The sequence below is a fragment of the Rhinopithecus roxellana genome, chromosome 4 (assembly GCF_007565055.1).
Source record: "Rhinopithecus roxellana isolate Shanxi Qingling chromosome 4, ASM756505v1, whole genome shotgun sequence".
NCBI classification, from domain to species: domain Eukaryota; kingdom Metazoa; phylum Chordata; class Mammalia; order Primates; family Cercopithecidae; genus Rhinopithecus; species Rhinopithecus roxellana.
In genome coordinates this window covers 116,487,643-116,514,272 of record NC_044552.1, presented here as the reverse complement: position 1 = coordinate 116,514,272, position 26,630 = coordinate 116,487,643, and the positions used below count along the sequence as shown (strand labels likewise).

At 36.5% G+C, this 26,630-nt stretch overlaps 1 protein-coding gene across 2 annotated transcripts in view; it reads right to left on the bottom strand.

Moving 5' to 3' along the window:
- The window catches only part of MMS22L (MMS22 like, DNA repair protein), a 145,854-nt gene that overhangs the window by 9,565 nt on the left and 109,659 nt on the right, over positions 1-26,630 (bottom strand). For both annotated transcript variants that reach the window (XM_030929377.1, XM_030929378.1), the window contains 3 exons: positions 16,188-16,357; positions 13,360-13,571; positions 10,132-10,295 (listed from right to left, as the gene is read on the bottom strand). In XM_030929377.1, coding sequence (XP_030785237.1) covers positions 10,132-10,295; positions 13,360-13,571; positions 16,188-16,357 — 546 coding nt within the window. The remainder of the gene's footprint in view (positions 1-10,131; positions 10,296-13,359; positions 13,572-16,187; positions 16,358-26,630) is intronic.

Below are 26,630 nucleotides of genomic sequence, written 5' to 3'. Positions count from 1 at the left end.
TAGCCAACGTTGTGGGTATGAAGTGATATCTCAGTGTAGTTTTGATATGCATTTTCCTGGTGACTAATGATGTTGAATACCTTTTCTGGTGCTTATTAGTCATTTGTTTATTTTCTTTGTAGAAATGTCTATTCAGATTCATTGCCAATTTTTAAATTCAGTTATTTGTTACTCATTCTTAAGAGTTCTTTATATATTATAGATGCACACTCCTTATCATCACATATAATTTAGAGTATTTTTTCCCATTTTGTGGGTTGTCTTTTCACTTTCTTAATAGTGTCCTTTCAAACACAAAAGCTCCTAATGTTTGATGAAGTCCAATTTATCTCTTTCTTCTTTTGTGGTTCATGCTTTTAGTGTCATAGCTAAGAATCCATTGCCAAATCCAAAGTCATGAAGATTTTACTCATATATTTTCTTCTATGACTTTTACAATTTTAGCTCTGACACTAAGGTCTATGATTCACTTTAGGTTAGTTTTCCTATGTGGTATGAAACAAGGGTCCAATTTCATTCTTTTGCATGTGGCTATTTGACCTAGCAAAATTTGTTGAAAAGACTACTTTTCCCCTATTAAATTGTCTTGGCACTCTTGTCAACAAACAAAAAAACCCCAGTTGACCTTAAACATGGGTTTCTCTCTGAATGCTCAATTCTATTCTGTTGACCTACATATCTGTCTTTATGTCACTATCACATTGTCTTGATTACTGTTGCCTTGTAACATGTTTTAAAATCCAGAAGTCTCTAATCCATCTTGAACTAATCTTCGTATAAGGAGTAAGGAAAGGATCCAGTTTCAGCTTTCTACTTATGGCTAGCCAATTTTACCAGCACCATTTATTAAATAGGGAATCCTTTCCCCATTTCTTGTTTCTCTCAGGTTTGTCAAAGATCAGATGGCTGTAGATGTGTGGTATTATTTCTGAGGACTCTGTTCTGTTCCATTGGTCTATAGCTCTGTTTTGGTACCAGTACCATGCTGTTTTGGTTACTGTAGCCTTGTAGTATAGTTTGAAGTCAGGTAGCGTGACGCCTCCAGCTTTGTCCTTTTGACTTAGGATTGTCTTGGCAATGCGGGGTCTTTTTTGGTTCCATATGAACTTCAAAGCAGTTTTTTCCAATTCTGTGAAGAAACTCATTGGTAGCTTGATGGGGATGGCATTGAATCTATAAATAACCTTGGGCAGTATGGCCATTTTCACGATATTGATTCTTCCTATCCATGAGCATGGTATGTTCTTCCATTTGTTTGTGTCCTCTTTTATTTCACTGAGCAGTGGTTTGTAGTTCTCCTTGAAGAGGTCCTTGACATCCCTTGTAAGTTGGATTCCTAGGTATTTTATTCTCTTTGAAGCAATTGTGAATGGAAGTTCATTCATGATTTGGCTCTCTGTTTGTCTGTTACTGGTGTATAAGAATGCTTGTGATTTTTGCACATTAATTTTGTATGCTGAGACTTTGCTGAAATTGCTTATCAGCTTTAGACCTAATACCATAAAAACCCTAGAAGAAAATCTAGGTAGTACCATTCAGGACATAGGCATGGGCAAGGACTTCATGTCTAAAACACCAAAAGCAATGGCAGCAAAAGCCAAAATTGACAAATGGGATCTCATTAAACTAAAGAGCTTCTGCACAGCAAAAGAAACTACCATCAGAGTGAACAGGCAACCTACAGAATGGGAGAAAATTTTTGCAATCTACTCATCTGACAAAGGGCTAATATCCAGAATCTACAAAGAACTCAAACAAATATACAAGAAAAAAACAAACAACCCCGTCAAAAAGTGGGCAAAGGATATGAACAGACATTTCTCAAAAGAAGACATTCATACAGCCAACAGACACATGAAAAAATGCTCATCATCACTCGCCATCAGAGAAATGCAAATCAAAACCACAATGAGATACCATCTCACACCAGTTAGAAGGGCAATCATTAAAAAGTCAGGAAACAACAGGTGTTGGAGAGGATGTGGAGAAATAGGAACACTTTTACACTGTTGGTGGGATTGTAAACTAGTTCAACCATTATGGAAAAGAGTATGGCAATTCCTCAAGGATCTAGAACTAGATGTACCATATGACCCAGCCATCCCACTACTGGGTATATACCCAAAGGAGTATAAATTATTCTACTACAAAGATACATGCACACGTATGTTTATTGCGGCACTATTCACAATAGCAAAGACTTGGAATCAACCCAAATGTCCATCTGTGACAGACTGGATGAAGAAAATGTGGCACATATACACCATGGAATACTATGCAGCCATAAAAAAGGATGAGTTTGTGTCCTTTGTAGGGACATGGATGCAGCTGGAAACCATCATTCTTAGCAAACTGTCACAAGAACTGGAAACCAAGCACCGCATGTTCTCACTCATAGGTGGGAATTGAACAATGAGATCACTTGGACTCGGGAAGGGGAACATCACACACTGGGGCCTATCATGGGGAGGGGGGAGAGGGGAGGGATTGCATTGGGAGTTATACATGATATAAATAATGAATTGATGGGTGCTGACGAGTTGATGGGTGCAGCACACCAACATGGCACAAGTATACATATGTAACAAACCTGCACGTTATGCACATGTACCCTAGAACTTAAAGTATAATTAAAAAAATAAATAAATAAAATAAAATAAAATAAAATCCAGAAGTATGAGTTTTCCAGCTTTCCTCTTGATTTGGCTATTCTGGGTCCCCTGTAATTCCATATAAATTAGTAATTCTTATGGAGCTATTAGTATAGTCACTTAAGCTTTCCGTGGTTGCTGTTTGCATAACTATCTTTTCCCATCTTTTTACTTTCAATCTGTTTATATCTGTGAATCTATAGTATTTCCTGTAAATACCATATAGGTAGATCTTGTTTTTTTAAAAAATCCACTGTGATCATCTCTGCTTTTTCACTGGACTGGTCAATCCTTTCACACAGTATTATTTTTGATATAGTTTGATTTACATCAGCATTCTTACTTTTTGTTTTCTTAATGACTCGTGTTTGTTTCTTTAATCTACTTTACTGTTTTCTTATTGCATTAAGTGAATTTTTTTTAATGTAGCCTTTCAAATCTTTAATGATTTTAAAATTATTATTGTTATACTTTAAGTTCTGGGGTACATGTGCACAATGTGCAGGTTTGTTACATATGTATACATATGCTAAGTTGGTTTGCTGAACCCATTAACTCATCATTTACATTAAGCATTTCTCCTAATGCTCTCCCTCCCCCAGTCCACCACCTCCCGACAGGCCCTGCTGCTGATGTTTCCCTCCCTGTGTCCATGTGTACTCACTGTTCAACTCCCACTTGCGAGTGAGAACATGTGGTGTTTTTCTCTTTTTGTCTTAGTTTCCTGAGAATGATGGTTTCCAGTTTCATCCGTGTCCCTGCAAAGGACATGAACTCATCCTTTTTTATGGCTGCATAGCATTCCACAGTGTATATGTGTCACATTTTCTTTATTCAATCTATCATTGACGGGCATTTGGGTTGGTTCCAAGACTTTGCTATTGTGAACAGTGCTGCAATAAACATATGTGTGTATGTGTCTTTTTAGTAGAATCATTTATAATCCTTTGGGTATATACCCAGCAATGAGATTGTTGGGTCAAATGGTATTTCTAGTTCTAGATCCTTGAGGAGTCACCACACTGTCTTCCACAATGGTTGAACTAATTTACACTTCCACCGACAGTGTAAAAGCGCTCCTATTTCTCCACATCCTCTCCAGCATCTGTTGTTTCCTGACTTTTTAATGATCGCCATTCTAACTGGTGTGAGATGGTATCTCGTGGATTTGATTTGTATTTCTCTAATGACCAGTGATGAGCATTTTTTCATAAGTTTGTTGGCTACATAAATGTCTTCTTTTGAGAAGTGTCTGTTCATATCCTTCGCCCATTTTTTGACAGGTTGTTTGTTTTTTTCTTGTAAATTTGTTTAAGTTCTTTGTAGATTCTGGATATTAGCCCTTTGTCAGATGGATAGATTACAAAAATTTTCTCCCATTCTGTAGGTTGCCTGTTCACTCTGCTGATAGTTTCTTTTGCTATGCAGAAGTTCTTTAGTTTAATTAGATCCCATTTATATATTTTGGCTTTTGTTGCCATTGCTTTTGGTGTTTTAGTCATGAAGTCTTTGCCCATCCCCATGTCCTGAATGATATTGCCTAGATTTTATTGTAGGGTTTTTATGGTTTTAGGTCTTATGTTTAAGTCTTTAATCCATCTTGAGTTAATTTTTGTATAAGGTGTAAGGAAGGGATCCAGTTTCAGTTTTCTGAATATGGTTAGCCAGTTTTCCCAGCACCATTTATAAAATAGGGAATCCTTTTCCCATTGTTTGTTTCTGTCAGGTCTATCAAAGATCAGATGGTTGTAGATGTGTGATGTTATTTCTGAGGCCTCTGTTCTGTTCCATTGGTCTATATATCTGTTTTGGAAGCAGTACCATGCTGTTTCGGTTATTGTAGCCTTGTAGCATTGTTTGAAGTTAGGTAGCATGATGCCTCCTGCTTTGTTCTTTTTGGTTAGGATTATCTCGGCAATGCACATAATTTTTTAGTTCCGTATGAAATTTAAAATAGTTTTTTTTCAAATTCTGTGAAGAAAGTCAGCGGTAGCTTGATGGGAATAGCATTGAATCTATAAATACTTTGGGGAGTATGGTCATTTTCACGATACTGATTCCTCCTATCCATGAGTATGGAATGTTCTTCCATTTGTTTGTGCCCTCTTTTACTTTATTTCATTGAGCAGTGGTTTGTAGTTCTCCTTGAGAAGGTCCTTCACATCCCTTGTAAGTTGTATTCCTAGGTATTTTATTCTCTCTGTAGCAATTGTGAATGGGGGTTCACTCATGATTTGGCTCTCTGTTTGTCTGTTATTGGTGTATAGGAATGTTTGTGATTTTTGCACATTGATTTTGTATCCTGAGACTTTGCTGAAGCGGCTTATCAGCTTAAGGAGATTTTGGGCTGAGACGATGGGGTTTTCTAAATATATAATCATGTCATCTGCAAACAGAGACAATTTGACTTCCTCTTTTCCTAACTGAATGCACTTTATTGCTTTCTCTTGCCTAACTACCCTGGCCAGAACTTCCAATACTGTGTTGAAGAGGAGTGATGAGAAAGGGCATCCTTGTCTTGCACCAGTTTTCAAAGAGAATGCTTCCAGTTTTGTCTATTCAGTATAATATTGGCTGTGGGTTTGTCATAAATAGCTCTTATTATTTTGAGATACGTTCCATCAATACCTAGTTTATTGAGTTTTTAGCACGAAGTACTGTTGAATTTTGTCGAAGGCCTTTTCTACATCTGTGGAGATAATCATATGGTTTTTGTTGTCGGTTCTGTTTACATGATGGATTATGTTTATTGATTTGCTTATGTTCGACCAGCCTTGCATCCCAGGGATGAAGCCGACTTGATCGTGGTAGATAAGCTTTCTGATGAGCTGCTGGATTCGATTTGCCAGTATTTTATTGAGGATTTTCGCATTGGTGTTCATCAGGGATACTGGCCTAATAGTTCCCTTTTTTGTTGTGTCTTTGCCAGGTTTTAGTTATCAGGATGATGACGGCCTCATAAAATGAATTAGGGAGGATTCCTTCTTTTTCTATTGATTGGAATAGTTTCAGAAGGAATGTTTCCAGCTCCTCTTTGTAACTCTGGTAGAAATCAGCTGTGAACCTGTCTGGCCCTGGGCTTTTTTTGGCTGGTAGGCTATTAATTACTGCCTCAATTTCAGTACCTGTTATTGGTCTATTCAGAGATTCGACTTCTTCCTGGTTTAGTCTTGGGAGGGTGTATGTGTCCAGGAATTTATCCAACTCTTCTAGATTTTCTAGTTTATCTGTGTAGAGGTGTTTATAGTATTCTCTGATCATAGTTTGGATTTCTGTGGGATTGGTGATAACACCTTTATCATTTTTTATTGTGTCTATTTGATTCTTCTCTCTTTTCTTCTTAGTTTGGCTAGCGGTCTATTTTGTTGATCTTTTCAAAAAACCAGTTCCTGGCTTTATTCACTGATTTTTTTGAAGGTTTTTTTGTTTCTCTATCTCTTTCAGTTCTGCTCTGATCTTAGTTATTTCTTGCCTTCTGCTAGCTTTGAATCTGTTCGCTCTTGCTTCTCTAGTTCTTTTAATTGTGATGTTAGAGTGTCAATTTTAGATCTTTCTGCTTTCTCTTGTGGGCATTTAGTGCTATAAAATTCCCTCTACACACTGCTTTAAATGTGTCCCAGAGATTCTGGTACATTGTGTGTTTGTACTCATTGGTTTCAAAGAACATCTTTATTTCTGGCTTCATTTTGTTATTTATCCAGTAGTCATTCAGGAACAGCTTGTTCAGTTTCCATGTAGTTTTGCAGTTTTGAGTGAGTTTCTTAATCTTGAGTTCTAATTGGATGGCACTGTGGTCTGAGAGACAGGTTGCTGTGATTTCTGTTCTTTTACATTTGCTGAGGAGTGTTTTACTCCCAATTATGTGGTCAATTTTAGAATAAGTGCAATGTGGTGCTGACAAGAATGTATATTCTGCTGATCTGGGGTGGAGAGTTCTATCGATGTCTCTTGGGTCTGCTTGGTCCAGAGCTGAGTTCAAGTCCTGGATATCCTTGTTAAGTTTCTGTCTCATTGATCTAATATCGACAGTGGGGTGTTTGACAGTGGGGTGTTAAAGTCTCCCACTATTATTGTGTGGGAGTCTAAGTCTCTTTGTAGGTCTCTAAGAACTTGCTTTATGAATCTGGGTGCTCCTGTATTGGGTGCATACATAGTTAGGATAGTTAGCTCTTCTTGTTGCATTGATCCCTTAACCACTATGTAATGGCCTTCTTTGTCTCTTTTGATCTTTGTTGGTTTAAACTCTTTAATTTCAGAGACTAGGATTGCAACCCCTGATTTTTTTTTGCTTTCCATTTGCTTGGTAAATCTTCCTTAATCCCTTTATTTTGAGCCTTTGCACATGAGATGGGTCTCTCGAATACAGCACACTGAAGAGTCTTGACTCTATTCAATTTACCAGTCTGTGTCTTTTAATTGGGGCGTTCAGCCTATTTCATTATTAATTATTTTTGAACTATTTCCTTTGTGGTCACTCTAAGTTAATCATATATACCTTATCAGAGCTTCAAATTTATACTAATACAGAAACAGAAATCCTATGCACTGTATAGCTCTATTTCTTTCTCTCCCTTTTTGTGGTATTGTTATACCTATTATATAATATCTACAAATGTTAAAAGTTAAAAATATACTGTTGTAATTTTTACTTTATATAAATTTATGTCTTTCAAAGAAGCTAAGAAAAGAGAGAACAGCAAATACATATCTTAACTTCTGCTATACAGGTCCAGCATTCATAATCCAAAGATCCAAAATTCCAAATGCTTCAAAATCTCAAAGTACTTAACAGCTGACATGATGCCATAAGCTGAAAATTCCACACCTGACTTCATGTGACAGGCTGCATATACAATTTATAAATATTGTAAAAAACTACCTTCAGGAGACATGTTTAAGGTGTATATGAAACATAAATGAATTTCATGTTTAGACTTGAGTCCTGCTGCTAAGATACCTCATAATATATATGCAAATATTCAAAAATCCAAAATAATCTGATACACAAAACACTTCTGTTCCCAAGCATTTTGGATATGGAACACTAATCCTGTATTAACCTTCTTATTTATCTTTTCTTTTTTTTTTTTTTCTTCATTTATTCCTGGGTATTTGAGTTGCCATGTGGAGTCCTTTCCTTAGCCTAATACTGTTTTGCTCTCACCACCTTCTTTGTATTATTATTGGTAACTATATTTCTATATGTTATAGGCTCAACAATATTATATTATACAAATGCTTCTTAAAAACCAGTTAAGAGAATAAAGGTGAAAAAATGTGCATTCATACTGTCTTAATAATAATATGATAATCTTTACTAGAATTCTTTTGTGTGTATGTGGATCTGAATTACTGCCTGGGGTCAGTCTCAGTCTGAAAAACTTCCTTTAGCATTTTGTTAAAAGGTGGGTCTGTTAGCAACAAATTCTCTCAGCTTTAATTTACTTGAGAATGTCTGTTTCACCTTCGGTTTTGAAAGGTAGCTTTGCTAAAAAAAGATTCTTGGTTGACAGGTCCCCCTCTACCCTCCTGCTTTAAATCCTCTGAATGTCATCCCACTGTCTCTGGCCCCCACTGTTTCCTTTGAGAAGTCAGCTGTTAATGTTACCAGAGTTTCTCGTAGAGGACGAGTCATTTTTCTCTGGCTACTTCCAAGATTTTCTCTTGGCCTTTAGCTTTTGGCATCTTTACTATGATGTATCTGTTTGTGGATCTTTTTGCATTTACCTTACCTGGAGTTAGCTGAACTTCCTGAATGTATAAGTTAATATTCTTGAATAAACTTTAAAAAATTTTAGACATTATGTATTATTTTAGGTTGGGCGTGGTGTCTCGCTCACCCCTGTAATCCCAGCACTTTGGGAGCCCGAGGCGGGCGGATCATGAGGTCAGATCAAGACCATCCTGCTAACATGGTGAAACCCCATCTCTATTGAAAATACAAAAAAATTAGCCAGGCGTGGCGGCGGGCACCTATAGTCCCAGCTACTCGGGAGGCTGAGGCAGGAGAATGGCGTGAACCTGGGAGGCACAGCTTGCAGTGAGCCGGTATCGCGCCACTGCACTCCAGCCTGGGGGAAGGAGCGAGACTCCGTCCCAAAAAAACAATATATATATATATACACACACACACACATATATACACACACACTTATTTACTTATTTTATTTTCAATTTTTTTGCTTTCTCCTGGTTCACCTGTTATATATATGGTGCACTTAATGGTGTTCCACATTTCTCAACAGCTCTGTTCATTTTCTTCATTTTTTTTCCTCTGTGCTTTAGATTACATTATCTATATTGATCTATGTTCAAGTTTGCTAATTCTTTCTTCTGCCAGTTCTAATCCACTAATGAGTCCCTCTGGTGAAATTTTTAACTCAGCTATTGAACTTTAACTCCAAAATTTCCATTTGGTTCTTTTCATAAAACTTCTTTCCCTATTGTCACCAAACTTTCCTTTTCTTCATTTATTACACATTCCTTTAGTTCTATGAATATATTTATAATAGTTACTTTGAAGTCCTTGTCTATTAAAGACAATATCTGACTGCTGTCACTGGCAGTTTATGTTGCCTGCTTTTCTTCTCAGTATATGGATTGTACGTGCCTGTTTCTTTGCAAGTCCTGTAATTTTTTGGCGAAAATTGCGCTTTCAAATAATGAAGTCTACTCCTCCTCTTGCCCTCTCACTGCCTTAGATGTTGCTCCTGAGGTGGTGTAACCTCGGGTATACCCACAGTCTCCATGTGAAGACAATGGTTTTGGCAGGACTCTCACACTCAGCTGTTACGCTCTGCTAATTAATTTCTGGGTGATTGCTTTAATGTTTTTAGTAATACCCTGGGGCATAAATTGCTTTAAGGACTAATCTAATCAAATTCAGGCTCCTTTGAGGTCAGTGATTGAGATTTGTTCTGACCTAAGAGCTCTATCCCAAAGTGCTGGGATTACAGGTATGAGCCATTATGCCAGGCCAATAAATGTTATTTTAAAGCAATCACTAGAAGTAAGGTTGATGAGACTGAAAACAAAAGGAGTAGAATCAAAGGACCCCTACCAGTTTGCCCCAAAAATCAGCTTAGATATTTCAGCAAAAACCTGAATAAAAAAAGTATGATGACCTCTCATTACTTGATATTTAACAAATTGCCTTTAATACTGAAGTCAGATTTAACAAATATTCTTTGAGAGGTTACCAAATCTAATCAAAGGAAGTAGCCCTTAAATAAACTATTTGCCTCAAGGAGGAAAAAAAAAGCCAAAACTAAAATGGACCAAAAACATCTCAGTTTGTAACCATTTTATCATACCTAACCTGAGCTCCTAGCTGGAGTTTATTCTTTAACCATGACCCCTATCAAGAGATATAAAAGAAGCACATACATTTTGTAACTATCCATTAAACTGATGGGAAACAGTAGTTTCTTAATTTGTGAAAAGAAAATGGTAACAAAAATAACCTTAAAAACAAACTAACCTTGTGGTTCACCGACTAACACCAAGCATTTTAAAATGCCAGGGAGGAGTAGTTCGACTTCATAAACGTCTGTGTTAGTTTCCCTGAAGAGTTGGAGGATGAAGGCCAGAATGGATGCTAAGCGAGGAGGAGGTGAGGACCCCTTATACTCAAGGTAGGATTTCCTGAAAAGAAGCAAAATTTTGTATATTCTCTGCTTAAAGCTTCAATAGAGCAAGAACAAATGGCACACACTTTAAAGATACTGGCAAAATTTACCCCCCAAAATTAATACAGTTGTATATCCTTTTGGTGTGCTCTCAGGGCCAAAGCACAATATAGTCAGTCACAAACTAAACTGAAAGCAACCTTGTTTTACAATGAACTCAAAATCTAAATGAAAGCCTAATTGTTAATTTGTGGTTTTTTTTTTTTCCTTTCTAATACAAGTTTGATATCCTTTATGGGTCCTCAATGCTGCAACATTTTCTCTAATGTTAAATTTGCATAAAGAAATCTCTCTTCATATCTATTTATGTAAGGACTTGGGAGGAGTCTTATTTTTCCACATAAACAGAGGACTGTCCTAGGAATAAGATAGGACATTCAAGCTTTATCTCCTTCCTTCCTCCAGTAAGTTAAAGACTCAGAGAACTAATTTAGGATTAAGTATTACCTCTCAAGACAAGATAAAATTTAGTATTAGAACTCAAGAGAGATCATAAGGATAATAATTTGACTAATCTTTCTTTAGTCCCACCTCTTAGAACAGGTCCAGGCTCATAATGAGTGTTCGGTATACATTTATTAAGTGAATAAATAAAAGTTGGAATTGCTTAGCTTCTGCAAATGTCTAGACAATGTGAAGATCTGTCAAATACAGCTAAATATAAACTAGACATCCATATATATATATATATACACACACACATATAAAAATATATATTTGCAAAGTAATAATAAACATAATGAGGAATAGAAATCACTAAGTATTATAAACATAAGGATAAGAACTATGTCTTAGTAATTATTTCTATTCCCTACAGTGACTTCCAAAAAATACTACATATTAGAAAATTCATTATTTGAGGTTTGCCTATTTTGTTTACTGCTGAATTCCTAGTGCCTAGAACAAACATATATTGGGTACCAGTGGAATGCCAGGTACATATCTAAGAACAAGAATATAAAATTGAGTAAAATATGGTCTCTGAAAGCAAGAGGCCCACCATCGAGTGGAGAAGTTAAATGAGAAAAAGAAAAAGACAATTACAATATAGCATAATGGTGCTTTTGACAAAGATAAGCACAGAATTCTCAGGAATTCAGAGGAAAGAGCCCTAACTCAGATGAGGGAGTGCAGGAATAGAGAAGCATGGCATGGAAGAAGTCATAGGAGGCAATCTCTGTATCTTTCCTGAGTATTTAAAAAAAAAAAAGTTACATTTTTAAGCCTTCAACTATAAATCATGAGAAAAACATTTTTACCGTATGTTAAGTAAATAGGAAAGTCAACTAATCCTGGAATCCTAAACACTGGGGTTTTAAACAGTTTTACAGATTCAATTTCACTTCAGCATCTGTCATTTAGATTGTACTAAAATTATTTACACAATATTTCAAACACTGTGGTAGGTTACTATAATCCTGTTGGAAATTCAGATACAAGTAAGGCAAAACTATCATAATTCTGCAAATTGAGCTGTACAGGGCATATGATTTCAAAAAAGGAAACATACATGGTACACTGACATATCAGGTGTAGGTTTTATAAAAGATAGGTGGGATTTAGCCCCCAAAAATGACATTTTAATGGAGAAAGCAGTTTGAATAAAGCTGTGACATAGGCAGGTATGAGGCATTTTGGAGGGGCAATACGAATCTTATTAGGGGTTGTATGACACCATATGTAATACATCTGGAAACATTAAGTGATGGATCGCAGAGAACTAAGGAGTGTGAAATTTATTTCACAGGCAAAAAAGATCTTGCAGGTTTAATGGCAGGGAAGTTTCATAATGAAATAATATTTTAGGAAAAGTAATCTGGGGGCATTTTTTAGGGTGGACTAGAAGAAAAGACTAGGGATGCAGAAAGCAGTTAGGAGATTCTGACAATAGTTTAGGTGGAATGTACTAAGGGAAGAGAAATAGGAAAAGGAGGTCAGGATTGCCAAAGGATGGTCAAGGATAGGAAGCAAAGAAGATAAAGCTTCCAAACCTGAGTAACAGGACACTAGGAACTCAAAATGGTGAGAGGGGAGACAGAATTTGGCATGGAATTCTATAATGAGAGGTAACAGATAATATTGGGTCATTAAAAAACACAGAAAACTAATACTAGATAAGAATAACATATATCATCATAGCATCTTAATGTTTAAAAACTAATTTCATATAAAAATAAATACTACATGAAGACAATGACAAAACATTTTTTATTACTGAACTTCCTAATGTTAAAGGATATGGAGTTAGTAGAATATTTAAGAAGTTTCATTTTTCATTTGCTTAATAAAACTGAGTTAAGAGTAAACTAACAAAATAAGATTTCAGGGTGCTTCATTTCCAATATTAGCATTCATTTTTTCACTTAATTATCTTTATAAAATATAATTACTATATTTTATGTTTTTGAGATAGTGTCTCGCTCTGTTGCCCAGGCTAGAGTGCAGTGGTGAAATGCCGGCTCACTGCAACCTCCGCCTCCCAGATTCAAGCAGTTTTCCTGCCTCAGGCTCCTGAGTAGCTGGGATGATAGCCATCCACTAGCATGCCCAGCTAATTTTTTTGTATTTTTAGTAGAGACCGGGTTTCACTATGTTGATCAGGCTGGTCTCAAACTCCTGACCTTAAATGATCCACCAACCTCTGCCTCCCAAAGGGCTGGGATTATAGGTGTGAGCCACCACACCCAGCCAAATATAATTACTGTGTTTTTTACAGTATAAAATACAAATATTGTTTATCTGATGAAAAACTGAAAAGCAAAAATGTACCTTTAGGACATATATAGGGAAGGTAATAGCTACACAGAGAAAAGAGAAGCAGTTTAAAGGGCATTGTCTTAGGCTGCCATAAGCAAATGTCATTTTAATAAATTCTTAGATAATGCTTCTCAGGGAAAAAAAAAAGCTTCTGAACTTCTAGTATGCTAAGGGTTGCCAACATGTTTGAAATGCCACTTCATCACTTTTTAATACAGCTTAATAATTTGTACATACCACCTATATGTAATATTTAGATGTACCTTATGACTTGTACAATGCATTTCTTTAGAGATGATATTGGCGGAACAGTGGCTGTGTTTCTCAATGCCAGCAAAACAGGATGTTGTCCAAGATCTGAAACATATGGTGAAGCTGGAAGAAATCGCCCAATATACTGCTCAATAACATTCCCTAGCAATTGATTCAAATAGGCACTCGGATTTTGAGATTGACAACACACGATACAGATGCCCTACGAGGAAAAAAAGTAAGAAATACTAAGAGGTAAAGTTTCAAAGAACAAACAACATTTAGAAACTCACTAATGAAGTCCCCAGCATTAATATTCATGTGAGAATATAACAATCAAAAAGGATACCTCACGTAATCAACAGATAATGTACATACGAATTACAAGGAGTTAAGCCTGGGCAACACATATGATATGGTATCTAAGCATGTACGTCTTTGAGGCATAAACAAAGGAAGCAGGGGAGAAGTGTAGGAAGACAAAGGCAGATTCTTTTCCTCTAATCTCAGAACACTTGAACATTTTGCTCATCAACTACATTTATATGTACTTAAAATGTTATAAAACATCTTTAAGTCATTTTTTTCTAGGTACCGGTTATTTTGTCTAAGACTATACAATTTTTGCTAAAAGTCTTCCATGCTAAAAATCTGAATTTTTTTTTAAAAGTAGTAACAAAGGGTAAAGAATATGGAAATTAAGACTCAGAATAACAATTTACTTAGTTTTCCTATAACAGGCACTGTGCTGTGTGCTTTATATTCACTATTTCATTTAAATTTCTCAAAGAACCATTGAGTTAGTAATACTGTATCTCCCTTTTACAGCTAGGATAACTAAGGTTTAGAAAAGTGAAGAGTTTAATAAAGTCACACAGAACTCTTGATATCTTGTTGCATGTCTGTTTATTTTGCTTCCATTTGTATAGCAGTTAACAAAATACTTTCATATATATTACAGTATTTAACACTTAAACAATTAAACCAATACCCTGAGAGAAAATGTTTTCTGCTAGTATTACTAAATATTAAATGCTACTAAATATAGATAATCATATAATAACCAACACAACAATACATTATATTCTAAAAGTTAACTTTTAATTTGGTACTTGGTGACTCACAATGTGTTTTCCAAGAGAAATCATTTAAAATGTTTGAAGTCTCCATTTTAGTTGTAAACGGGTATTTACCCAATAAGAAATTCTGAAAGTTTATTTGTAATGAAAAATAGCATACAGCTATTAAAATTGTACCAAATAAACAACTGAAAAAATCAAACAATCCACCCACCACCACCAACTCTGTTTCTTGAATGGTTTAAGGAAAAGCACATTAAATTAGAAGAAAATGAAGTAATAAATGAATATTTTCTGAAAATTCCAAAGAGGAGAGCTGGGTACCATGAAGAAATTAAAGACATAGCTCCAGTTCTGCCAAACAGATAATACACCAAATTTTTAAATTTACCACTTACAAAGCTTGTGAGAATTCTTATTAAAATGGACTGTTTGGGTTTAAGAGGACCACAGGGAAGAAATATTCCAGACTCTCCTGCTACCCACCACTCCCCTCTATTCATCTCTCCCTCTGTGAGATTGGCGGTTCAGTCTGTGGTGTGGCTGCTTCCCCTTTTTATCATTCTGTTAGATAACAGGCTAAACTTCATTTTAAATGCTATTATGAATAAAAATTAGAGGGAAAATTTAAAACTTCTCAGAAATCTTAAAACTCTGTTACGAAATACATCTTTGAAAAGAGAATGTTATGTAATCAAAATCCATTTTCCCTTTCCTCCTCAGCTTCCCTTGTTGGACCTCAAATTAAGAAGCACTTATCTTCAATATCAGACACTAATAAATAATAAAGTACATCTCTAGCCTCATCCTTTCCTGAATGGCATATGAATATTTCCAACTGCTTACCTCAAACTAAAGCTGCTCAGAAACCAATCCTTACCTTCATCCCGACATCTCCAGGATTTCCCAGGTTAGTGAGTAGAACTACTATCTATGCAGATAGCCACTCTGGAATCCAGGAAGTATTTCACTTCTTTGAGTTCCTCCACAACACTCACTTAGCAAGTACTCTTAATCACAGCTCCCAAATGTTTTTGAAATCTGCTGTTATGGGTTTTATTCCCACTGCCTTAGGTCAAAACCTTCTGACAATATGTGGATTATTACAATGAACTCGTCACCACTGCTTTCCAAAACCTCCATACCAACTATCTTACATATTGCCACCAGAATCATCTTTCTAAAATGTAAGTATCATTATGCCACTCTACTTCTCTGCTAAAAATTCATCAGGTCCCCATCTAAATGATTAAGTCCAAACTTCTTAGGATGGAATATAAAGCCCTCCATTACATGTCTCCTGCCATATCAATCTCTAGCCACAACAGAACCATTTGATTTTCCTCAGTGTGCCATATTTTCTTAAAGCTCATGCCCTTGTACATGTTGCTCCCTCTGAAATGAAAAGCCCTCCAACTCCTACCCATTTTGCTCTTTTACCTCTGATGTTCTCTATAGTGTATTCTCTTATATCTCCTCACCCCCAGTCTGACTGATGAGGTCTGAAAAAAAAAAAAAAATACTGAGCACACTACCATAAGTGTGCTCATCTACCTCCTCTCTCAACTTTAAGCTCCTCTGCTTTTTCATTTTTGTTTCCAAAGCCAAACATAAAAGCAATCTAAAATATGTTCAACAAATGTGCCACACAATCACTTGAGATTATAATGTACGGTTTTTAAATCAGCATTTCGTAAACTATGTTTTTAAGGCAAAGTTTCCACTTTTTTAAAACTTTTAAGCAACCGCACATACTATACCTGGAGATACAAAGGAAGACTTTTCTGAATTGCTGACAACATAGGTGCAGGCAGTTCCTTCTCTTGCTGTAATACTGTATGTGGAAGCAGTAAACAATCTATGATCCGGAATAGTAATTTTTGGGCTTTAGAGGTGGCAAAGATTTGTGCCCATGATTTCACAAGAATTCCTAACAAAGAAGAGAAGTAACAGCATGTTGTTGTTATCGTCTGACCAGAACATTTTGTCATTTAATTTAAAAATTTGTATTGAAAGCCCATGGGACCAAATTAAAATAGTAAATAGGAAGAAACACATAGTACAAATAACAAATACTTATGTCAATTCATATATTTCACTGAAGAGACAAATTTTTCATAGAGTTCTGGGCCAAGGAAAACATACATTTTCTGAGCAACTGGCATTTAATATATACACAGGTTAAGTATTCCTAATCTGAAAATATAAAATCTGAAACGCTCCAAAATCCAAAATTTTGTGAGTGCCAACATGATGATCAAAAGAACTGTTCATTAGAACATTTCACATTTCACACTGTTGGATTATGGGTGCTCAACTGGTTAAGTATACTGCAAGTATTCCAAAATCCAAAAAAATCTGAACTCCAAAATACTTCTAGTCCCAAGAATTTTAGACAAGGGCTATTCAATCTTTTTACACTCACATATACACTGGAATATATTTATACATTATGTGACTACATTGGCTGAATGTTGAAATTATTCAGATTTCCCTTTTTGGATGCCCAGATGCAAATTAACAATCCACCTTTTAAAGAATACTGTAGGATTATGTATTATGGTTTTATATGCATACTAATTTTCCCTGGGCCTCATCATGAAACTCCACATTTTTTGTACCTCTATTTCTTCATATTTTAATCTTACATATAATTTTATAGGTGGCCTCAATTCAGTCTGCAATAGAAGTATAATTAAATTTAATTCTTAAAATAGGGAAAACAGGATTAGCTATAAGCTAATCACTTAACCTCCACGAACTTCAGTTAACCTCCATGAACTTCAGTTTTTACACCTTTCGATTATTTAATATAAACAAACAAAATTTTAATTCTGAATGAAGAGAAACAGATTTCTTTGCTACTTGAAATATATTATGGCTTCCTTGGTGCTAGAAGTCTGTTAATTGCCACATCTGATGATAATAAAACTTAACAAATGAGCACCCTTTGTTTAATAAAGTAATTAAGAGCAGATATATAATTCCCATTAGGATATATTATTGCTATTGAGGTCTTCTTACTGAAAAATGAATTTAAAAACAGATTAAGTGCTTATCCAAAAAGTACAGGTGTATATCTACTGCATAAACTTTCATATTTTATTCCATCTTAGAAGGCAAAAACGATAAAATTCAAAGTCATTTCCATTAAATAAAAAGTTTAAAATTTAAGCTCTGAAAGACAAAAAATATGCTTATGGAAGAGTAAGTTAAAGAAAAAAAACTCAACCAATTATCACTTCCAAGAACAAACAGCAACATTCATCTTTTGTTATAAAAGTACAATAATCAATCATAAAGAAACATAATGTTCACTTAGCAAAGTTTTAAATAATGCTGGTTTGCTCCTCATTTCTTCAGTTGGTGGAAAATTTCAGTATGACAGCAATATAACAAGAACTTATATTCTAATAACATTAACATACCCATAAGGGAAACTGCTATCATCACTGGCATATGAAATGATTCCTATTACTCTCAGGTGTCATACAGGTATGTTTCACTTTCTACAGTTTTAGTTACCCTTGGTATAGGTACCACATGGTATAGTTTAGTTACCTGTGAGATAGGGTACCACGTGGTATAGTTTAGTTGCCCGTGGTATAGGACACCAATAAGATAGTTTGATGAGGGTGTGGGGAAGGCAGTTGGAGAGAGACACAAAGTTCACATAACTTTTATTACAATCTGTTGTCACAACTGTTCTATTAATACTATTATTAGTTATTATTGTTAAACTCTTATTGTGCCTTATTTATGAATTAAACCTTATCGTAAGTATGTATGTATAGGCAAAAACACAGCATACATAGGATTGGTACTATCTGCGGTTTCAGGCATCCACTAGTGGTACTGAAACATATTCCCCATGAATAAGGGGAAACTACTGTATTTCATTTTCTGCAACGGTTAAAACACTTTGCTGAAGACTTTAAGCTTTAGGAGTTCATATAAGGTAGAGATATTTGTTTTACTGCTTGCTATCAGACGCCTACTTTTTAGGTTTCAGCAAGGAATATTTGTGTGTATATGTGTTATTAAACATGTAAAATGGATATACAAAAATATTTTTAAAGTAAAAAACTAGGAAAGGTTTAAATACATACAGTACCTTTGTAAAAACCTATTTTTTTTTCTTTTCCTGGCTATAAATATATTATTTATGAATAAAGCTGAAAATACAAAAAAATTTAATAGGATCTCCCCATTCAATGATCACCACTATACAAGCTCTTGAGTATTTACTTATTTTCTATCCTCTGTATTTTCTACCCTACGTATTTTGCCTATTTTCTACCCTACGTAACAATTGGGATCACTACAATACACATTTTTAAATCTTTATAGTTAGAAAGTAATTTTGCTCATTTAAGAACATTAAAGGCTGCATACAGTGGCTCACACCTGTAATCCCAGAACTTTGGGAGGCTGAGGCAGGCAGGTTGCTTGAGCTCAGGAGTTCAAGAACAGCCTTGGCAACATAGTGAGACCCTGTCTGTAGTAAAAATATAAAAATTAGCCAGGCATGGTGGTGCACATCGGCAGTCCCAGCTACTCGGGAGACTGAGGCACGAGAATTGCTTGAACCCAGAGGCAGAGGTTGTGGTGAGCTGAGATCACACCACTGCACTCCAGCCTGGGTGACAGAGGGAGACTCTGTCTCAAAAACAACAACAACAAAGAAAAACAAAAAAGAACATTAAAAAACACATTATGTACTATTGCTAGGTTAATAAAGTTATTAAATTCCAGAAATATTTATATAGTATACTACACTATCTCCTACTTTGGAGCTCTTTAATGTAGCTCTTACTCTCAATCCAGCGCCTGATACATAATAAGTGTTCTTTTTTGTTCAAAATACATGATGATGGGAATAAAAAATTCAAAAGATATGGCTACTTACTACAAGTTTGAAATTTGGTGGAGGCATGTCAAGTACACAAATAATAGTAACAAATGGCAAACTATAAATAATATCATGTCATAAGAAAAGGACAGATGAAGTGCAACGAGAGAGATGATCAAGTCTACTTGGGAATGTGAGAAAAGTGGGGAAATTTGCGCTTGGCACCGAAGGGTCATGACTTGAATTTCAATTACAAAGCAAAATGGGGAAGAATGGCCAAAGAGGCAGGGATGATTGAAAGCCTTATACATGGAAACAGAAAAACTATGAGATATGAAGAATGAGAAAAACAAAACAAAATTTACAGAGGAGCGAAGTTGATGGATCCACCCTGCCTTTTCAGAAATAACTGAGTTACAATTAAGATCACAGATGCCTTCTCCTTAATATGAAGGGTGATTTCATCAACAGTTCTGTGCCTTTCACTAGCAGTCTTGCAACCTTGTAAGTGAACAGGAGAGGTGTCCCCAGTTAGGAACTGTCAAGGTAAATAAAGTACAATGTTTCAGTGGTTAACTCCTTCCCTCAAATGGTTATGCTATCGCAATCCCAACATTTTAAAACACCTTGGAGTTCTCCCAAGTTTATACTTTGCTCTTTGTTTTATTCTAAACCTTTAACATGAAGAAATCTTTAAGTTACCTATCCTAATTTCTAACAAATAAATGGGCAACATTGTAGCAATATACTCTTCCTAGTCTTTGAAACCTAGACAAAAAGAAAGAATACAGATCAGCCATTTAGTCAAAAATCAACAAGGCAGCAAAGCAAAGTCCTCAATTTTTCCTAAGTAGAATTTTGTCCCACGTCTATATCAGACATTTAGCTTGGCAAAAATCTAAATCTGGAAACAGAAAACTTTTGTAGACACTAATAAATTATAAGCATGAATGACAATATACTTATTAATTTGGATTTTACTATTAAACTTATAAATTCTCACTTATATTTTTCTCTAAAATTAAGATGCCTGAATTGCTATAGCTTTTACTATAATTTACATTTTCTATATTTACACATTTTCACATTCGCCTTTATCTATTACAACAAAGATAAAAGGTTTCAGGCAGCCCGAATCAGGCTTATTCGTACATTCATAAGATTAAAGGGAACAGATAAAACGTTTGACCACAGAGAAATAAAGAAAAAAAAACACAAATTCTATATAAAAGTTTCTAAGGAAATCTTTCTCATTTACCTTTATCCAATTCCTAGTTTTGGTTAGCACCACGGTTTTAGTAAACAAAGATATGTTAATTACTGACTTCCTAAAGAAAGATAAACTCCATTGTTATACAAGAGGCATAGAAAAAGATTTCTTTTTGAAAAGAGAAGAGTATTGTGAGAAACAAGATATAAAGCATAAATATTTTTAGTGCTGTATTAAATCCTATCTCCTTCATACAGAGCAGACCATAGAAATAGATGTAAGTGACAGTTTTCTGTTTTTAATTCTAACAATAGATCAGCATTTTTTTTTCTTTTTTCTTTATTTTTTTACTATACTTTAAGTTCTAGGGTACATGTGCATAATGTGCAGGTTTGTTACATATGTACACTTGTGCCATGCTGGTGTGCTGCACCCGTCAACTCGTCAGCACCCATCAACTCATCATTTACATCAGGTATAACTCCCAGTGCAATCCCTCCCCCCGCCTCCATGATAGGCCCCAGTGTGTGATGTTCCCCTTCCCGAGTCCAAGTGATCTCATTGTTCAGTTCCCACCTATGAGTGAGAACATGCGGTGTTTGGTTTTCTCTTCTTGTGATAGTTTGCTAAGAATGATGGTTTCCAGCTGCATCCATGTCCCTACAAAGGACACAAACTCATCCTTTTTTATGGCTGCATAGTATTCCATGGTGTATATGTGCCATATTTTCTTAATCCAGTCTGTCACTGATGGACATTTGGGTTGATTCCAAGTCTTTGCTATTGTGAATAGTGCCGCAATAAACATATGTGTGCACGTGTCTTTGTAGTAGAATAATTTATAATCCTTTGGGTATATACCCAGTAGTGGGATGGCTGGGTCATATGGTACATCTAGTTCTAGATCCTTGAGGAATTGCCATACTCTTTTCAATAATGGTTGAACTAGTTTACAATCCCACCAACAGTGTAAAAGTGTTCCTATTTCTCCACATCCTCTCCAGCACCTGTTGTTTCCTGACTTTTTAATGACTGCCCCTCTAACTGGTGTGAGATGGTATCTCATGGTGGTTTTGATTTGCATTTCTCTGATGGCGAGTGATGATGAGCATTTTTTCATGTGTCTGTTGGCTGTATGGATGTCTTCTTTTGAGAAATGTCTGTTCATATCCTTTGCCCACTTTTTGACGGGGTTGTTTGTTTTTTTCTTGTATATTTGTTTGAGTTCTTTGTAGATTCTGGATATTAGCCCTTTGTCAGATGAGTAGATTGCAAAAATTTTCTCCCATTCTGTAGGTTGCCTGTTCACTCTGATGGTAGTTTCTTTTGCTGTGCAGAAGCGCTTTAGTTTAATTAGATCTCATTTGTCAATTTTTGCTTTTGCTGCCGTTGCTTTTGGTGTTTTAGACATGAAGTCCTTGCCCATGCCTATGTCCTGAATGGTACTACCTAGGTTTTCTTCTAGGGTTTTTATGGTATTAGGTCTAACATTTCAGTCTCTAATCCATCTTGAATTAATCTTCATATAAGGAGTAAGGAAAGAATCCAGTTTCAGCTTTCTATTTATGGCTAGCCAATTTTCCCAGCACCATTTATTAAATAGGGAATCATTTCCCCATTTCTTGTTTCTCTCAGGTTTGTCAAAGATCAGATGGCTGTAGATGTGTGGTATTATTTCTGAGGACTCTGTTCTGTTCCATTGGTCTATATCCCTGTTTTGGTACCAGTACCATGCTGTTTTGGTTACTGTAGCCTTGTAGTATAGTTTGAAGTCAGGTAGCGTGACACCTCCAGCTTTGTCCTTTTGACTTAGGATTGTCTTGGAAATGCGGGCTCTTTTGTGGTTCCATATGAACTTTAAAGCAGTTTTTTCCAATTCTGTGAAGAAACTCATTGGTAACTTGATGGGGATGGCATTGAATCTATAAATAACCTTGGGCAGTATGACCATTTTCACAATATTGATTCTTCCTATCCATGAGCATGGTATGTTCTTCCATTTGTTTGTATCCTCTTTTATTTCACTGAGCAGTGGTTTGTAGTTCTCCTTGAAGAGGTTCTTTACATCCCTTGTAAGTTGGATTCCTAGTTATTTTATTCTCTTTGAAGCAATTGTGAATGGAAGTTCATTCCTGATTTGGCTCTCTGTTTGTCTGTTACTGGTGTATAAGAATGCTTGTGATTTTTGCACATTAATTTTGTATCCTGAGACTTTGCTGAAGTTGCTTATCAGCTTAAGGAGATTTTGGGCTGAGACAATGGGGTTTTCTAAATATACAATCATGTCATCTGCAAACAGGGACAATTTGACTTCTTCTTTTCCTAACTGAATACCCTTGATTTCTTTCTCTTGCCTGATTGCCCTAGCCAGAACTTCCAACACTATGTTGAATAGGAGTGGTGAGAGAGGGCATCCCTGTCTTGTGCCAGTTTTCAAAGGGAATTTTTCCAGATTTTGCCCATTCAGTATGATATTAGCTGTGGGTTTGTCATAAATAGGTCTTATTATTTTGAGGTACGTTCCATCAATACCGAATTTATTGAGCATTTTTAGCATGAAGGGCTGTTGAATTTTGTCAAAAGCCTTTTCTGCATCTATTGAGATAATCATGTGGTTCTTGTCTTTGGTTCTGTTTATATGCTGGATTATGTTTACTAATTTGCGAATGTTGAACCAGCCTTGCATCCCAGGGATGAAGCCCACTTGATCGTGGTGGATAAGCTTTTTGATGTGCTGCTGAATCCGGTTTGCCAGTATTTTATTGAGGATTTTTGCATCGATGTTCATCAGGGATATTGGTCTAAAATTCTCTTTTTTGTTGTGTCTCTGCCAGGCTTTGGTATCAGGATGATGTTGGCCTCATAAAATGAGTTAGGGAGGATTCTCTCCTTTTTCTATTCATTGGAATAGTTTCAGAAGGAATGGTACCAGCTCCTCCTTGTACCTCTGGTAGAATTCAGCTGTGAATCCATCTGGTCCTGGACTTTTTTTAGTTGGTAGGCTATTAATTATTGCCTCAATTTCAGAGCCTGCTATTGGTCTATTCAGGGATTCAACTTCTTCCTGGTTTAGTCTTGGGAGAGTGTAAGTGTCCAGGAAATTATCCATTTCTTCTAGATTTTCTAGTTGATTTGCGTAGAGGCGTTTATAGTATTCTCTGATGGTAGTTTGTAAGGGTGGTGATATCCCCTTTATCATTTTTTATTGCGTCTATTTGATTCCTCTCTCTTTTCTTCTTTATTAGTCTTGCTGGCGGTCTGTCAATTTTGTTGATCTTTTCAAAAAACCAACTCCTGGATTCATTGATTTTTTTGGAGGGTTTTTTGTGTCTCTATCTCCTTCAGTTCTGCTCTGATCTTAGTTATTTCTTGCCTTCTGCTAGCTTTTGAATGTGTTTGCTCTTGCCTCTCTAATTCTTTTAATTGTGATGTTAGAGTGTCAATTTTAGATCTTTCCTGCTCTCTCTTGTGGGCATTTAGTGCTATAAATTTCCCTCTACACACTGCTTTAAATGTGTACCAGAGATTCTGGTATGTTGTATCTTTGTTCTCATTGGTTTCAAAGAACATCTTTATTTTTGCTTTCATTCAGGAGCAGGTTGTTCAGTTTCCATGTAGTTGAGCGGTTTTGATTGAGTTTCTTAGTCCTGAGTTCTAGTTTGATTGCACTGTGGTCTGAGAGACAGTTTGTTATAATTTCTGTTCTTTTACATTTGCTGAGGAGTGCTTTACTTCCAATTATGTGGTCAATTTTGGAATAAGTACGATGTGATACTGAGAAGAATGTATATTCTGTTGATTTGGGGTGGAGAGTTCTATAGATGTCTATTAGTTCTGCTTGGTGCAGAGATGAGTTAAATTCCTGGATATCCTTGTTAACTTTCTGTCTCGTTGATCTGTCTAATGTTGACAGTGGAGTGTTGAAGTCTCCCATTATTATTGTATGGGAGTCTAAGTCTCTTTGTAAGTCTCTAAGGACTTGCTTTATGAATCTGGGTGCTCCTGTATTAGGTGCATATATATTTAGGAGAGTTAGCTCTTCCTGTTGAATTGATCCCTTTACCATTATGTAATGGCCTTCTTTGTCTCTTTTGATCTTTGATGGTTTAAAGTCTGTTTTATCAGAGACTAGGATTGCAACCCCTGCTTTTTTTTGTTCTCCATTTGCTTGGTAGATCTTCCTCCATCCCTTTATTTTGAGCCTATGTATGTCTCTGCATGTGAGATGGGTCTCCTGAATACAGCAGACTGATGGGTCTTGACTCTTTATCCAGTTTGCCAGTCTGTATCTTTTAATTGGAGCATTTAGTCCATTTACATTTAAGGTTAATATTGTTATGTGTGAACTTGACCCTGCCATTATGATATTAACTGGTTATTTTGCTCGTTAGTTGATGCAGTTTCTTCCTAGCCTCGATGGTCTTTACATTTTGGCATGTTTTTGCAATGGCTGGTACTGGTTCTTCCTTTCCATGTTTAGGGCTTCCTTCAGGGTCTCTTGTAAGGCAGGCCTGGTGGTGACAAAATCTCTATGCATTTGCTTATCTGTAAAGGATTTTATTTCTCCTTCACTTATGAAACTTAGTTTGGCTGGATAGGAAATTCTGGGTTGAAAATTCTTTTCTTTAAGAACGTTGAATATTGGCCCCCACTCTCTTCTGGCTTGTAGAGTTTCTGCCGAGAGATCTGCTGTTAGTCTGATGGGCTTCCCTTTGTGGGTAACCTGACCTTTCTCTCTGGCTGCCCTTAAGATTTTTTCCTTCGTTTCAACTTTGGTGAATCTGGCAATTATGTGTCTTGGAGTTGCTCTTCTGGAGGAGTATCTTTGTGGCGTTCTCTGTATTTCCTGAATTTGAATGTTGGCCTGCCCTACTAGGTTGGGGAAGTTCTCCTGGATGATATCCTGAAGAGTGTTTTCCAACTTGGTTCCATTTTGCCCCTCACTTTCAGGCACCCCAATCAGACATAGATTTGGTCTTTTTACATAATCCCATCCTTCTTGCAGGCTTTGTTCATTTCTTTTTCTTCTTTTTTCTTTTGGTTTCTCTTCTCGCTTCATTTCATTCATTTGATCCTCAATCGCTGATACTCTTTCTTCCAGTTGATCGAGTCGGTTACTGAAGCTTGTGCATTTGTCACGTATTTCTCGTGTCATGGTTTTCATCTCTGTCATTTCGTTTATGACCTTCTCTCCATTAATTAGTCTGGCTGTCAATTCTTCCACTCTTTTTTCAAGAGTTTTAGTTTCTTTGCGCTGGGTACGTAATTCCTCCTTTAGCTCTGAGAAGTTTGATGGACTGAAGCCTTCTTCTCTCATCTTCTCAAAGTCATTCTCTGACCAGCTTTGATCCATTGCTGGCGATGGGCTGCGCTCCTTTGCAGGGGGAGATGCACTCTTATTTTTTGAATTTCCAGCTTTTCTGCCCTGCTTTTTCCCCATCTTTGTGGTTTTATCTGTCTCTGGTCTTTGATGATGGTGATGTACTGATGGGCTTTTGGTATAGGTGTCCTTCCTGTTTGATAGTTTTCCTTCTGACAGTCAGGACCCTCAGCTGTAGGTCTGTTGGAGATTGCTTGGGGTCCACTCCAGACCCTGTTTGCCTGGGTATCCACAGCAGAGGTTGCAGAAGATAGAATATTGTTGAACAGCGAGTGTACCTGTCTGATTCTTACTTTGGGAGCTTCCTCTCAGGGGTGTACTCCACCCTGTGAGGTTTGGGGTGTCAGACTGTCCCTAGTGGGGGATGTCTCCCAGTTAGGCTACTCAGTGGTCAATGACCCACTTGAGCAGGCAGTCTGTCCATTCTCAGATCTCAACCTCCATGTTGGGAGATCCACTGCCCTCTTCAAAGCTGTCAGACAGAGTCGTTTGCGTCTGCTCAGGCCTCTGCTGTTTCCCCTGTTGTTTTTTAGCTGAGCTCTGCCCTCAGAGGTGGAGTCTATAGAGACAGGCAGGTTTCCTTGAGCTGCTGTGAGCTCCACCCAGTTCGAGCTTCCCAGCGGCTTTGTTTACCTACTTAAGCCTCAGCAATGGCGCGCCCCTCCCCCAGCCTCGCTGCTGCCTTGGGGTTAGATCGCAGACTGCTGTGTTAGCAATGAGGGAGGCTCCAAGGGCGTGGGACCCTCCCAGCCAGGTGTGGG